Here is a 15,806-nt window from a genome sequence, read left to right on the forward strand (position 1 = left end):
AGAGGAATTTTGGCTGTTCAGAAAGCAAGCAACCTTATAAGAGATCATTACGACAGCTATTTAGTCCCTCTTTGGGGAAAAACAGGGAGGAAAGAAGAATCTCCATTTTATTAAGAAAAAAAACTTTGTTTTGACACAAAGTCTCCTACGGCTCCTTCCACAAGATCCCACCCTCTTGGCAACTGTCCCTTAACAACAACTGACACTGACTGTCTTCAAGAGAGAAGTGAATGGATTAGCTGCAGGAAGAAATGTGAAGTTCACCAGCAGCTGAAAGGAAGAAGAGGAGACAGAAGGCAACTGTCACAGACGCGAAAGCATCACTTCATGTACTGAGAGGCAGAAGAAATCTTAGCATTTAAAAAAAAAGGATGTTAATTTTTATAAAAGCAAGGACTTTGGATTGAGGCTTCTGTGCTATTGTAATTATTTTCTTGTTATTTATATTATTGGTTCCAGCCCTTTTGCTCTTCCATTTCCCTCTTGGAAATCTGCACCAGAGGGAGGCAGAGGTCAGGGAGATGCATTGGCCAGTTTCTATGGGTAGATGTCACAGCAGAGCTCTCAAGTCAACCTTCTAGATTTGAAGTTACAAAGCAACAACTCTGAAAGGAGGAGACTGGCAGCCCTATTTTGGAGTGAACTAAGATGAGTGAGTAGCTCTTCTGCACAAGAAACCCCAATCAAGCATTCTTTCTCAGAGTCCAGAAGACAAAGGGGCAGAGTGCTGATTCCTGAAGAACAAACTTTTGGCCATGTGTGCCTCCTGATTCAGCATAGGACAGTCACTGAGGCACAGTTGCCCTTCCCTCCCGGGAGCCTGGTGAAGGGGTGTGGGGTGTGGGTGGAGTATTGGGGTAAGGAAGCGAGTGACTTGGACAAGAAGCATCTGGCTCCGGCTGCAGCTGCAGTGGCTGCAGCTGCAGCAGCAGCAGCTGCTGATCCAGTCCTCTGAACCAAGGCTGCTGGCTGCACCTGAATCAAAGATTTCCCTTCTCAAGGAAGGAAAAGGTAAGTGATGAGCTTTGTATCTTTATTATACCTTGGAACAATAGCTCCCAGCAGTAACGAATGTTTCAAAAGGAAAGCATTTAAAGACTTTCTAAGTAAGGAGTGTGTGTGTGTGTGTGTGTGTGTGTGTGTGTGTGTGAGAGAGAGAGAGAGAGAGAGAGAGAGAGAGAGAGAGGGAGGGAGGGAGAGGGAGAGGGAGAGGGAGAGAGAGAGAATGGATTTAGATTTGCAAATTTTATTGCTGGGTTCATAACTTAACCATTCACAATTCCTCCTATAAATGCTGTGCATTTGTTTGCTTTGGATGCTCATGACAGAGCAATAGTCTAAGGAAGGGAAAACCAGCTATTTGGGCTCAGTGAGAACTCACTCTCTTTTCAGGCTTTCTGTCTCTCTGCATGTCGGTTTTGAATGGGTCATTTTTATTCTCACTGTGTTTTTAATACCACCATTTTATGGATGCATGCTATTGAGAAGATAACTGCTTCGCACTACACTTTGACTGTAGACATAGAATCAAGATATGGTACTAAAACAATTAAGGGTTCAGAGCTACTGTAGATCAAAGGCACAATAAATAAAACTGGAAAATATGTTACCTAAGGACCCATAATAGTGGGTTGGTTATTTCCATTATTAAATGGAATAAAGAGATTAATAAAGATTCCACAATCTTTAGAAAGTAAACCAACTATCTACTGGCTCACTGAATAACTCAACTGAGAATTCTTCTCTTTTTGCATCATCATCTTCATGTTTCCTAGAAAACTAGCTGAAGTGTTTGGAAGAAAATACTGTCATTGAACTTGTGGGAAAGGTTGTGATCTAATAAATTGCCATTAAAAGTAGAGTAATGGAATTAAAAATAGAAGCAGGGGGGGGGGAAACAGAAGTTAAACTTGTAGCAATTAAATACTCAAGCATTCTTCCATTACCTCTTCAGTGCAACACAAATGCACACACAGCTCCCCAAACATTAACTGAATCACTTAATCAGAGAAGCAGAAAAACAGAGGGGTGAGAAATTGGAGGATAGGCATGGTGCATGAAAGACTACGCTATCTTCAAGTATGGCTTCTCGTTTTTTATTGGACTTTTGAGAGACCACACAAAAAAGGCTGCAGCAGTAGATGCGCTGAAAGATCTGAATTGTTTTTGTAGCACATAGGGTGCCCTTTTGGAATCAGTAACAGAGCAAATGGAATTGGACAGCCAAAATGAATACAAAGCAATGCTAATTAATTTGTAGCAAGGAGCGGTTTCCCCCCTTCTGCATAGAACCCTCTATTTTTTATTTGATATTTTACTGTCTATATGCTACACCTCATAAGATAGTAAGGAGTGCAGTTGGTGCTTAGACTCTGGGAGGAATAAGACAATCTCAATTTAATAGCGAAGTACCATTATCATTACTGACTTTACTGATCGAGGGCAAATCATTCATTAGTGCTTTATTTCCCACATCTAAAAATCATATCGCAGAGGAATGTTGAAAAGGGATAAGTTATGGCTATTATTTTTAAGAGCAGCAGGTTAAAAACTGCATGAGGTGATGCAAAATGTTTAAATTATGAATGCAGCACTTTGCTGTTGAACTGAAATGTATTTTTAGCAATGAAAGATCCAAACCATGAAGATAAAAGTATCAACAGCTGGTTAGGACATAACCAGCAATTCTGCAGAATATACTCTTAAGGTTTGTGTATTGTATCTAGGTAGAGAACATTTCAAATCAAAAGGATGAGACGAATGTGTTAAGTATTTTGAACAAGGCACAAACAATTGTTACAGTGAAGCTGAAGAGCAGAAAACAGCTTCAAAAGGACTTTTGATTTCCTGAAATTCCGTATTTGGAGCAGATATAAACTTAAGGTCTGACCCCTGAAACCTTCTCTGTGTGAATTTAAACAAAGATAAAATACTTTTGTACCAAAAAAAAAACCTGAATGGGAAGCAAGAAAAAGATTTGATCCAAATATTTTAATTCAGAACTTTGATCACTTCTATAAATATATAGGATAAAGCATTATGCAAGATCATAGTTGGAAGGCAGAAATCCTAAGAGAGACCTATGAATAGATTTACAAATAACATGGAAGTAAATCTATGTTTGCCATTGGCTGTATTCTTTAAAAAATGTTTTCTGGTAAGCATACCAACATGATACTAATATTTGTATGTTAACTGTACATTTAATACATTTAGAGACATATATCTAAAATCCGGGTTCTATCATGATTAGTTGATGGTTTGATCTTTTCTGTCAGACAGAATTGTGGGAGATGTTGCCTAACCACAAAATTGTGGCTTAAGAACGATTTATGAATGAGGGTGTGCAAAAATTTCATGTGGGAATACACTACATGTTCATTAGAAACTAACAGATATGATAGAAAATGATTTTTTAAAGAACAAACTATAGCAAAGATCATAACAGCCAAAGACTAAATAATAAAGGGTCCTACAACTCCATCTGGTTCATTAGGATCAGAAAGCCTGTTTTCTAAATTCTGAAGAATCATGATGAGTCTGTTTAATCAAGCCTGTGTTATCGTAACTGCCTCTTTCTTTTGAATAGAAAACAGCTTGGTAAGGGAGAGATTGCTGACAAGTGATTAAGGTGATTAAATGGTTAGTTTTAAAAGCTTTAATTATCTGATGACCTTGTTTATGAGCAATGAGAGGGCCCTTTGCAAGAAGAAAATTAGGCACACTGGGACTTAATTGGGACTGAGGTTGCAATCAGAAGCATATTGATTGAGGAATAGATCTTCTAAAACGGGACCTCCTTCCTTATTTGGAATCATTTGATGAGAATTTGGAATCATTTGATGTGAATGAAAATGTGGAATGAAAAACCTAGGTGCAGACCATCAAATATCTCTAAGGAGTACATTGCTTGTACTCTTTAGAGATATTTGTATCTCTGTAAGGACGTTTATTTACATGTTTTACCAAGCCTATTTGACATTTTCTGGTCTATACTCCTTAGAGATATTTGATGGTCTGCATCCAGGTTTTTCATTCCACATCTTCATTCTTATCAAATGATTCCAGCCGGTATGAAAGGCTATACCAACACCAGGCTTAGGCAATAAGCCATTCGTGAAAGGATTAAGAAATGTCTATGGAGATTCTCAGTCATTCAAGTCATGGTTGTCCCAAAGGAGCTTCTTTAAGAGGCAACTAAACTTTCTGGTTTTTCTTTGAAGGCATTTGGACATTTCTTGTCCAAGAAGCTTCTTCAATTCTGAGTAGATGGTAGGGAATGGAAGAATTTATACTTCTTGCAGACAGCTGGTCATTTGCATTCTTTAGCAAGACATCATCTATCTCCAGTCTACAACACAGCCCTTTCAATAGTTTCAAGAAGGCTCCACACCCATTTTCACTATTCAGGTGACCCTGACAACCTAAACCTTCAGGTGGCCTTAATGACTCACTAAAAGAATGCAAATGACCATCTGTCTGCAAGGAGTATAAATCTTTCCATTCTTCAGTCAGAGCTGAAGAAGATTCTTTGATGAGAAGTGAAACGTCTTCAAAAAAACAAACAAAGCAGAAAGTCCAGTTGAGTAGGTTTTCACCAGATTTGAGCCAATATGATAGTTTCAAATAAAAGTACTCTTTGAGGAATCTACATGCCTCGGAGTCTTGCTTGCTATGGATTTATTACTTGGAACCCTGACATGGTGCTCACCCAGTTTAAAACCTCTGAAGATTCTTGATTCTGTCTTTAGGATAGGATAGCTTTTTTGCATAGGATCACTTTTCAATATATTGTTTATTTCTTTGATTTTATCTCACCTTGATTTTTGGTCAGCTGAAGGTGGCGCATATATATATGTATGTATGTATGTGTGTATGTGTATGTGTATGTGTGTGTATATATATATATATATATATATATATATATATATATATATATATATATATATATATATATATATATATATATATATATATATATATATATATATATATATATATATATATATATATATATATATATATATATATATATATATATATTCTTCCATTTATCTTCCTTACAACAATAACCATATGAGAGAGATTGAACTAAGAGGGAGCAAATGACCTGAAGTCACTAAGCCAGCTTTTATGGCCAAGAAAGGAATAGAAATCACAATTATTTTCAGTTTTTAGCCCAGCACTGTTCCACCAAACTAGTTTTCATTTGTTATGCCACTGAATCAGAACTGGCTGTCCCCTGGTTGGATGGCATATATATGTATCATGAATCAATCAGCATACCACATACATTTCCTATGGTCATAATACATGTCTATTTCTCAACCCCTCACAAATTGTTTGTGAGGAATTGTTTCAATTGTTTGAAATAGATGTGTTCTTTTTCACGTCTGCAGATTTCAAAATATTGAGAAATGGCATATAACCCCTTGAGTTGATCAATACCCCCTCCTCCCCAGTCAACCACTGATGTATGAAAAGCAGTTCAATTAGTGCCCTGGGCCAAGTTTCTTCTGCTCATATATAAAAGAAACAAATTTCAACTATTCCATACAAAAGAAAGACTCTCTCTGCTCCACATCCCATTTCTTTATTTCATGATGTGTCCATTTATCTGGTGGTATGAAAAAAAAATCTGAGGAGTTATGAGGTGGTGATGCTACAAGGCTACCCATACCTTTTTGCATTTTCAAACCCATATAATAAAAGACAGATTAGGGATCACCATGGAGAAGACTAAGAGTTGAGAACAACTTAGGGAAATATAATCACACTAAATTAGTAACACGTCTTTTGGAAGCTATGACACCTGAACTTCTGTGGGGAGGGAAGGAAGCAATGGTTGGATTGAGTCCAGCAAGCAGGAGATACATTGAACCAAGAGGTCCATCAGTAGAAGATCAGCCTGCATGTGCATTTCGGGTGCATTACAGTTCCAGACACACTGTAGCTGATGGAGAAAGGAATCCGATTCGGAACATAGTTAAACTTTGCAGATATCCAAAATTAATTTTGTACTGATAAAGTGACTGCTTATGGAATTGTCCTAAATTAGTCTGGCACAACAAGAATTATTTTCAATCCTATCAATAAAAAAGATAATAAATGAATAGCTAGTAATCAGACGCCTTTCCATAACATTAAAATACTCCTGGCTGACTCATCATTCAAGCCCACCTGGTGAAATGACATTCAAAACGAGGGACTGTTTCTTGTCTCATTTTGCATTTTAAAATGCTGAAAATGATGCAATTGATTTAAACAAAATTTAATTATCTTAAAGTCTATAAAACCCAAATCAATCCAATTCATAATACATTGTAGAATCTAATGTAGTCTGGAATACTCTCTGAAATAAGAATTACAAAAGTTGTCCCTCCCTTACATATTCTGATTTTTATATAGTACTATGCTATATCAAAAATATCTAAATAACATTCTGGATTTATTCAGGGATAATAAACAGTACTTATAAGGCCATCAGTTGAATTTTCTTTCCCCCCACATGACATTTGCTAAGATTTCTTTTTCCTTCCTTAGTGATGTTTACTTTTTTGTTACTGATACTTAGAAATGGTAGGCCATGAGTTTACACGTTTAACTACTATAAGCCACAATTAAGCTACAGTTAGTCCACCATTAACCACTAGTGACGTATGCATTGGTGTTACTCCATGTCCTTGCCTTTCCCATACAATATTCCTTCTCCAAGATTCTTAGCTGAAAGATATTTGTCAAAATAAAGCATCCAAAGATACCTATTATCTGCAAAAAAGATAACATTGGATTTCACTGTCACTGAAAAGCATTATTATGATGAGGATGTTTGGCCACACAATCACACTAATCAGATGTTTAGACTGGCTTTGACATTTTCATCAAGTTATTCCCAAAGACCTAGGATAGATAAATGTTCTTGTTTGATGATACTAAAAAGTATCATTGCAGGACGGAACTTAAACATAAAACAATAAGATTGGAAGGAATCTTAGAGGTCTTCTAACCCAACCCCCTGCTCAAGCAGAAGACCATTCCAGACAAATGGCTGACCAATCTCTTCTTGAAAACCCTCCAGTGATATAAACTGTAATCTGTTCCAAGTTAAGCTGCATTTTGCAATTTACTGATGGTGATTTTGTCAATGCTGATGGTGTGTAAGTGGTGCTCCAGATATTTTGGATTGTACCAAAGGAGGCAATTACTGTTGATACTATCCTACCTTTTCTTTGCCATAATCGTTCAATTTCTGCTCTTTCCATTTTGTCATTTTCTCTAATTCTTTCTCTTTTGTTCTGCTGTCTCCAGGCACTGCCATGTCCGCTATCCAGACTTTTTTTGTCTTTCTTATCAACAATTGTTATGTCTGGGGTGTTATGTGGCAGGTGCTTGTCTGTTTACATTCTAAAGCTCCTAAGTACTCTAGTTTGTTCATTTTCTATTACTTGGTCTATTTTGTGGTCCATCAGTTCTTACTTAGTAGGTAATGGTATTTCTTGCAGATATTCCAATACACCATTGTTGCTACATTGTCATGCCATTGTTTATAGTTAATTTTTGTTCCACTGTATTACTCCGATGGCACTGTTATTTTCTCTGTCATTGGTAACAATTGTTCCTTTCTTACATCTTTTCAGATCTGAATAATGATGAAGACTATGTCCAGTGGGAACTGCACCTTGAATGTGCCAGCCAAGAATTCCTACCGGATGGTTGTATTGGGAGCCTCCAGGGTGGGCAAGAGTTCCATTGTCTCTCGGTTTCTCAATGGCCGCTTTGATGACCAATACACACCCACCATTGAGGATTTCCATCGCAAAGTTTACAACATTCGAGGCGACATGTATCAGCTGGACATCTTGGATACATCTGGGAATCATCCATTCCCTGCCATGAGGAGGCTCTCCATTCTCACAGGTTAGGAACATACACGTGAGGCTTAACAGTGGCAAGTTAAGTTTGTCATAGTCAGGGCAGATCACTTTTTGGGAGAAGAAGCAGGCTGAGGATGCTTGGGAAAATCCAAAGTTAAAAGGAAAAGGCAAGAATTGCCCCATGTTAAGTCTAAATCCAGTCCTTAAGAAGCAACCACCAATTTCCCAAAGTCTAAGTCAGATGCTTTTGGACAAGAAGACTTTGGCCTTGGTTTTCTTGGACAAACAAACTCTTGTGGCACGACAAGTTGCTCAGAGAATTCAAACATATTTTTAGAGCAGCATGCGAGATAACATTAATGTCTATTGTTCAAAGAGGATAAAACCATATTTGGTTGTATGTGAGCCCACCAATAATCTTCGGTATGTGAGTCCAACAATGCATCTGAAATGGACTTTTCCATTCACAGCTATTGCTTCTTTGATATTTATATAGAAATAGCCCTTGACTCGTGACCACAATTGAGCCCAACATTTCCATTGCTAAGCCAGACAGTTGTTAAGTGACATTTAACAACCCCTTTTTTTTGCCACAACTGTTAGGTGAATCACTGCAATTCATAAGTTAGTAACACGGTTGTTAGGTGAATCTGGATTCCCCATTGACTTTGCTTGTCAGAAGGTTGCAAAAGGCGATCACATGTCACTGGGACACTGCAGTTGTCATAAATGTGTGCCAGTTGCCAAATGTTGAAATTTTGATCATGTGACCATGAGACTGGTACAATAGTAATAAGTGTGAAAAACTACCATAAGTCACTTTTTTCAGTCCCATTGTAACTTTGGATAGTCTCTTAAAAATGGTTTTAAGTTTAAAAAAAACTATGTGTATTACGATTGGCTAAAAATAGACATGCATAATAAATTGAAACCGACTGATTCAATCTTATTTTTAATATAAGTGGATCACACAACAACTATTTCCTTTTTCAGTATTGGACAATACTATCTGCATCAATCGTTACATTAAGCACTGCGATTGGACAATACTATGCATCATCATTTTTTACAGAATATATAAAACAGCAACCACAGTCAGATAGTTTGCTGTGAGAATTTGCGAAATTTAGATTCCAAACAATAGCAAGGGAGCAAGAGAGATTGATATATGGAAAATTGTAAAAAGTAAAAATGGAACTTGAAGAAAACATTGGAAGATTGGGCTTCCAATAGAAGATACTGAATGCATTAAACTTCACTGGTTGTTGAATGCATTAAACTTTAGATACTGAATGCATTAAACTTCACTGGTTGTTCAGCATTTAGTTCTTAGAACTAGAAAAGATAGAAGAAAAATAATGCTAGTAATAGTATCAATTCAATTTTTCACTGAAGAGGATGCCACTACAGAAAAATAAGGTTAAAATTCTCCCTGGTGACATAGAAGCTTTGTAACCTGAATTCATTGCACTGCATCTATACCTGTGATGGCGAAGCCAGGTCCCCTGGCACGTGCAGCCTTGCCTGTTTATCTTCTGGATTTCTGGCATGAATGCATACATGCCAGCCAGCTGATTGCTGGGTGTGCATGTGTGCAAGAACCCAGACGTTTGGCTTTTCCAGAGCATGATTCCTTCACATGCACGTCAGTGCTGAAAACCACCCTGCGCATATGTGCCAGCCAGCTGATTGTTCGGCACACATGCGCGCAAGAACCTGGAAGTTTGGCTTTTCCGGAGCATGGCTCAGATGAGCTTGCACGCAATGTTTCCACGCAACCCTTTCCAGCGCTCGGTGATCTATACCTTAACAGGTCCCTTAGTTCTGTGAATTCTTAAATAATATCTATTTTATTTAAATATCCTGAATGTTTTTGTTTTATTGCTACTGTCCTCCATCCTAACACTCTCCACCTATGCTAGATGTTAGCTCTCACCTTCCTAGGTTGCATGGCTTTTGATTAGAAAATATTAGGTATTATAGGCTTTGAACTCTGAAAAATAGAAGTCATTAGACTGGCAAATTCTGCATAAAATCTATAGAATTTATAATAGTTTTGCTGTCTACTGTTTTTAAACACATATTTCTGTATGATAAAATTGTAACCAACTGTCTTTATTATTCCTTGTTGAAATATTGCAGGAGATGTTTTCATCCTTGTATTCAGTTTGGACAACAGAGAATCCTTTGATGAAGTGAAGAGGCTCCAGAATCAGATCCTTGAAGTCAAATCTTGTCTGAAGAACAAAACCAAGGAAACAGGGGATCTGCCTATGGTGATCTGTGGTAACAAGAATGATCATGGTGAACTCTATCGCCGGGTGAGTTCTGATGAAGCTGAGAAGCTTGTCTCCAGTGATGAGAACTGTGCATACTTTGAAGTCTCAGCCAAGAAAAACACCAACGTGAACGAGATGTTCTATGTTCTTTTCAGCATGGCCAAATTACCCCATGAAATGAGTCCTGCTCTTCATAGAAAGATCTCTGTGCAATATGGTGATGCTTTCCACCAAAAGTCCTTCAGGATGCATAGGGTCAAAGAGACAGATGCCTATGGCATGATTTCCCCCTTTGCTCGTCGACCCAGTGTCAACAGTGATCTAAAATACATAAAATCCAAAGTCCTCAGAGAAGGACAAGCAAGGGAAAGAGAAAAATGCACCATCCAGTAAAAGACACTCCACTGAGAAGTAGTCCATAGCATATGTGCAGTGCCTTAAAGAAAGTGGCTGAAGAGAGACAGTCTGAAAATATTTACTGAGTTATGGGTGAGAACAGCGGTCATGAAAATACTTTGGCTAGAGCATTGTACCATTTCTGTAAAGATATAAATAAATTAAAACACAGCATTGTAAATACTTGAAGCTGCTATGGTAGATACTGTAACTGCCATACACAGCCCTTATTATTTCGTCTTTTGGTTTTTGTATTTTTTTAACAGAAAAAGACCCTCTTTGTTTTCTCTTTTTGTTTTCCTTTGTTTCAAGAAGCTTCAAGGTATAAAGAAATTTGAACTTCAATTTTATACAAAGACAGTTAAAAGACGGGCCTGATTTGTACAGATTTCTTAAGTAGCCATCATGCAGGAGACAATCTGATAACAAGATGAAAATTGGGTGTTGTTTTCCTCCAGTTCCTCAATCGAAGAAGATTCAAACATTTTGAGGAAAATATACTTCTTTGTGCCAATGATAATTCTTCATTGTGTCGCTACAAAAACTACATTTCATAATTTTTCTCTGTTTTTTGTAAATTGCAAAGTGTTTGTTTTAATTAATGTGTGAATTAGTTGGCAAGTATGATCTAGAAATACCAGCTGATTTTCAGTTACATGATATGTAAATAATTGAAATGTATGTACTGTAAGAACCAGCACACATGTTTCATGTGATTTTCTGTTCCTAAAAAACATCATATCATATACTTGGAAACTTGTATTGTACACCCATCCAAATTCCATTCATTTTTATTCCACAATAATGATTAGGCTTTCTACCATACTGGTAATAATGACATTGGATGTGCAATGCCAGGTGTTATGCTCTATCCTCCAACTTTCTCACATTAAAGTTGTAAACCTGTGGAGATTAAGCTGAGGGTAAGCCTGAGAGTAAGCCCAATTGAACAGTAGAACTTTATATAAACACACATGAGATTGTGGTATAAGGCTCTAGGCCAATCTAGACTGAAAATGGGAGTAAAAATTTAAGCATGCATTGTCGAACAAAGCTTGCACTTAAGGTTGAGCAAGTTATATTAAACAATGATATTTATTTCTCACTAAAAATATCTGACCACCAGCTACATTTTTCCCATGTTCAAATGGCTGAGAAATTATTTATTTGCAAAAAGAGGGTTCAGAGTTTAAATTTAACATGACTGTCTTCCAAGCTGTGTCCATTGTCCATGTACCACAATACTGAGTGCATCATAATACAGAGTGAGTGAAAGCTTATATACTTTTATAATAAAAACATAGCTTTTCTTTCCTCAACCTACTGCCCTTTAGATCAGTTGGGTCTATCTGGAATTCCTTGGCCTTTGCTTGGAATTGGTCCAAAACATTTGGAGGGAACCGAGTTGAAGACATCTGCTGCACCTGTTTCCATTTTTAAAAAAACCTTAATATTGGTGGATTTCTTCCAGACAATCTGTTTACCAGAATGTTTATGGAGAAAAAGAGCCATGTCAGAATTAGCTTTGTTTGTTACTAAAAGCCTATTTGATTATCTTATCTGACTCTTGAATAATTCTTAGTATCTATAGTATCCATGTGAATAAGAATTAGATTTTGTTCTGAGCCAGCTGCCTAAATGTCTTTCCTCCTTTCTTAGTGTTCTTTTTCTCTCTCTCTCTCTTTTCAGCTATGATAATTTTCAGCTATCATAATGGTCATATATCAGAACAGAACTGAATTTTGCATACCTCAGAATTATTAAAAAGGTTTTACCCATTTGTCTTGAATAGGGAGATATTGTAAGGAATAATGGGAGTACAATTGTGCTAGCATTAAAAAATTGTACAATCCCTCCTGCCGCCAACAGTCTCATTGACATCCTTCCTTCCTTTCTTCCTCCCCCCCCCCTCCCTTCTTCCTTCCTTCCCATGGACGAATAGAATTTTTTATAAAATTACCTCAGACATGAATGTCTACTGTAATGTATTTGGTTGTGTATGCACATGTGTGCCTAGCAGGGAGAAGAGACACTTCAGTCTCCGTAATGTTAACCTACTGTCCACAATGTAGATTTCTAAAATGTTCTATCAGCCCTTGAATATCACACCTCTGTGTAAAATTATACCTCATACATTGTATATATGTGAATAGTACTGTGTGCTTTAGTTGGCAATGCAAACTTTACTGGCATAAAGAAAAGTTCACTCTGACATCTAATAATTAAGTAAGGTGAGTATATGTAGAAGTTCTTGTGGGACTAAATGGTCTCCCATCTACTTCTACAAAATTATATACTTCCTTGTTTGTTATATAAAATTCAGTATTGCTAATTTCCTAATGCCATTTCAGCCATTTATGTCATTTTGAAAAGATTCTGCATTTGTATAGATGTTTTTCTCTCTCTCTTTCAATAAATGTGATCTATTTATTAACTGTGTCCTGGGTTGATTTATTTTTATAAAAATGTGATCAGGTAGCTGATTTGCTCTGGATGGCCAACTGTTTAATAGCAAATTGCCATGCATCGAATCACACAATTTACAGAAGTCTGCAAGAGGGCAAGTGCATCAAAATTGTGATGCAAAATTGTGTGATTGTGTGTCATCCTACGCATCATTGTAGTATATTATGGATGCAACAGACACCATTGTTCTAATATAGATTCATAAGAACGTTCCAGTTGAAAAATAACAATTTAAATTAATGGATGGATTCTCAGCAATAGAAAAACAATTTTCCTCACTATAGACCTCGTAAGGTTTCTTATCAAAGGGGAACCCCCATTCATATAAATGTAATAAATAAATAATAGTCATTTACCACCACAGGAGTTAATGCTGGCCAAAAGCCCATCAAACTTGAAATAGGTCAATCCTGATTGAAGGATAACTTTGCAAATAGAAAGAAAATTTGCTTCTGGAGAAATGTGTCTGCGGCAGCCTGAAATCTGAGACACTATGACAATAGATACCTTGTCCTGGTTTCTGTAGCAACCAACATTTCCTAAGCAATTCCACAAAATGATGACCATACCACCAGTCATGCCTGCAGAACAAGAAAAGCAGGAATATTGGAATCTCACCTGGGTCTTTTATCTACTGCCCAATAGAATAACTTCGGACAGCTCACATTTATGGAGGAACAGAAAGGATAAATGTTTACTTCTTTTCCCTTCCTTGCTGCTCTTATGCCGTTATCACCTGAAGCCATTCTTACCATGAATGGCTTGCAATTATCGCTACAATTCTTAATTAACATGATCCATCAATTGCAATTATATTAGCAAGAGTTACATGAAACAGAATCTACAGAGCCTAACAGGCTACAAAATTAATGAAATTGGGGCTAGGGGAGATGGACACTTCCCCCCTCCCACCCCCCATTTCAAGGTATTAAACACTGCTTGGTCCAACTAATGTTCATATCCACTTACATGGAGAAGAGGTCAGTCCAGGAGCAAAGGATTTGAGTTCAAAATCACAGTAAGCTATCAGTATCTTTATCACACTCATCATTAAAGTATTTGAGAGATGCCTAACCTTATGTAATGAACTGAGATCCCCAGAAGAAGGGTGAGATAAAATAAATATGTCTTGCAAAAAGAAAATAATGATCCCTTATTTGCAGGGATGAGTCACATTTTCTGTGGTTTCCTATTTCTCTCTCTTTGTTTCATTTGTGCTTGCTTACTGCACATTTGTCTGAGAATTTTTCTGAGAAAAATCCTAGCACAAAATTAATATCTCTATTGACCTTTCTTGCCACAGTTGTTAAATGAATCACTGCGGTTAAGTTAGTAACAAGGTTGTTAAGTGAATCTGGCTTCCCCATTGATTTTGTTTGTCAGAAGGTCTCAAAATGTGATCATATGACCCTGGGACACTTCAAATGTTATAATTATGAGTCAGTTGCTAAGCATCTGAATTTTGATCACATGACCGGGGGGGGGCACAACAGTCATTAGTTGACAAACAGTCACAGGTCACTCTTTTTCAGAGCCGTTATAACTTCAAACGGTCACTAAATGAACTGTTGTAAATTGAGGGTTACTGTATTTGTCTTATATTAATATTTTTGCTAATACATACTCTGGTGGTGCAGAATGCAGTATGGCAGCGGTTCTCAAATAGTGGGGCACACCCCCCAGGGGGGCGTGAGGCTCCGTAAAGGGGGGCACGAAGGCTCCCTTTCCATCTGGGTGCAAACGAGGGGGCCGCGGCCGCTGGTGCACAAAGAGGTCTTTGTGGCCTCGCTCGCGTCTCCTCTGAGCTAACTGGCGGCGAAGGCGGCAACAGCGGGTCCCATCGGCTCCTCTTCCTCGCTGGGTCGGGGGGAGAGCACGAAAGCCGCCGGGAAATGGGGGTCCGCCCCTCCACCTCCGCCCTGCTGGCCGAGCAAACAAGCCTCTCGGGGACCGCTTTGGCCACGCTCGGTGGCCGAGCCACCCCAGCGCACGCCCCGCCTGCTTGCCTGCCTGCCTCTACCCCGGAGGAGCGCTCGCTTCGGAGCTCGCAAATACAAACCCAGGAATCGCTCCGTCCGGAACATCGCGGCTGCCACATTGGGATTTCCCTTGCCCCCCACACCCAAACCGGGAAGCTTTGTGGGCTGCGGGGAAGTTGATGCCATGGGCACAAGATCCCTCCATTTCACAGCCACTGAAAAATCAACATCCAGAAAAGTGGATGTTCCATCTCAGCTCTGCCAAGAATCTACTACAAGCAGCCTATGAGCTCCAATAAGGTGGTAGTATTTCCAGGGATATTGTAATAATCCTTCTTCAGCTCTCCATCCTTTTGATGGGTTGGCCTTCCTTTCTTCTGCGTAGCTTTCAAGCCCTAAAACCATATTTTCTCTTTGTAGTCCATTATCCACTTCGCAAAATATGGGAGTTTGGTGGCTGGACATCATCGCAAGGGGTAACCGTCCTTATTGGGATCCATCATGGATTGACAAGGATACAGTGTTATGCAGAGATGTACTTATAACAATTTTATAGACAAATGATACTATTTACAGTCGCGCGGGGGGCGCGAAATGTTTTCTTCTTCCTAGGGTGGGCATGACAGAAAATAATTGAGAACCACTGCAGTATGGCAAGCTAACTCTGCCCACAGCTAGGAGTTCGATCCTGATGGGCTCAAGCCTTCCATCCTTCAGAGATCTGTAAAATGAGGACCCAGATTGTTGGGGGACAAAATGCTGACTCCGTAAACCGCTTAGAGAGGGTTGTAAAGCACTATGAAGCAGTATTG

At 38.3% G+C, this 15,806-nt stretch overlaps 1 protein-coding gene across 1 annotated transcript; it reads left to right on the plus strand.

Moving 5' to 3' along the window:
• Positions 1–259: 259 nt before the first annotated feature.
• Positions 260–12,446, plus strand: RASD2 (RASD family member 2). Its single transcript, XM_081958775.1, has 3 exons — positions 260–1,011; positions 7,638–7,917; positions 10,017–12,446. Exons 2-3 carry the CDS (start codon positions 7,647–7,649, stop codon positions 10,544–10,546), a joined length of 801 nt encoding a protein of 266 aa, XP_081814901.1. The 5' UTR covers positions 260–1,011; positions 7,638–7,646; the 3' UTR covers positions 10,547–12,446.
• Positions 12,447–15,806: the final 3,360 nt, after the last annotated feature.

This window comes from Natrix helvetica (assembly GCF_964273705.1).
Source record: "Natrix helvetica genome assembly, chromosome: 6".
Lineage (NCBI taxonomy): Eukaryota > Metazoa > Chordata > Lepidosauria > Squamata > Natricidae > Natrix > Natrix helvetica.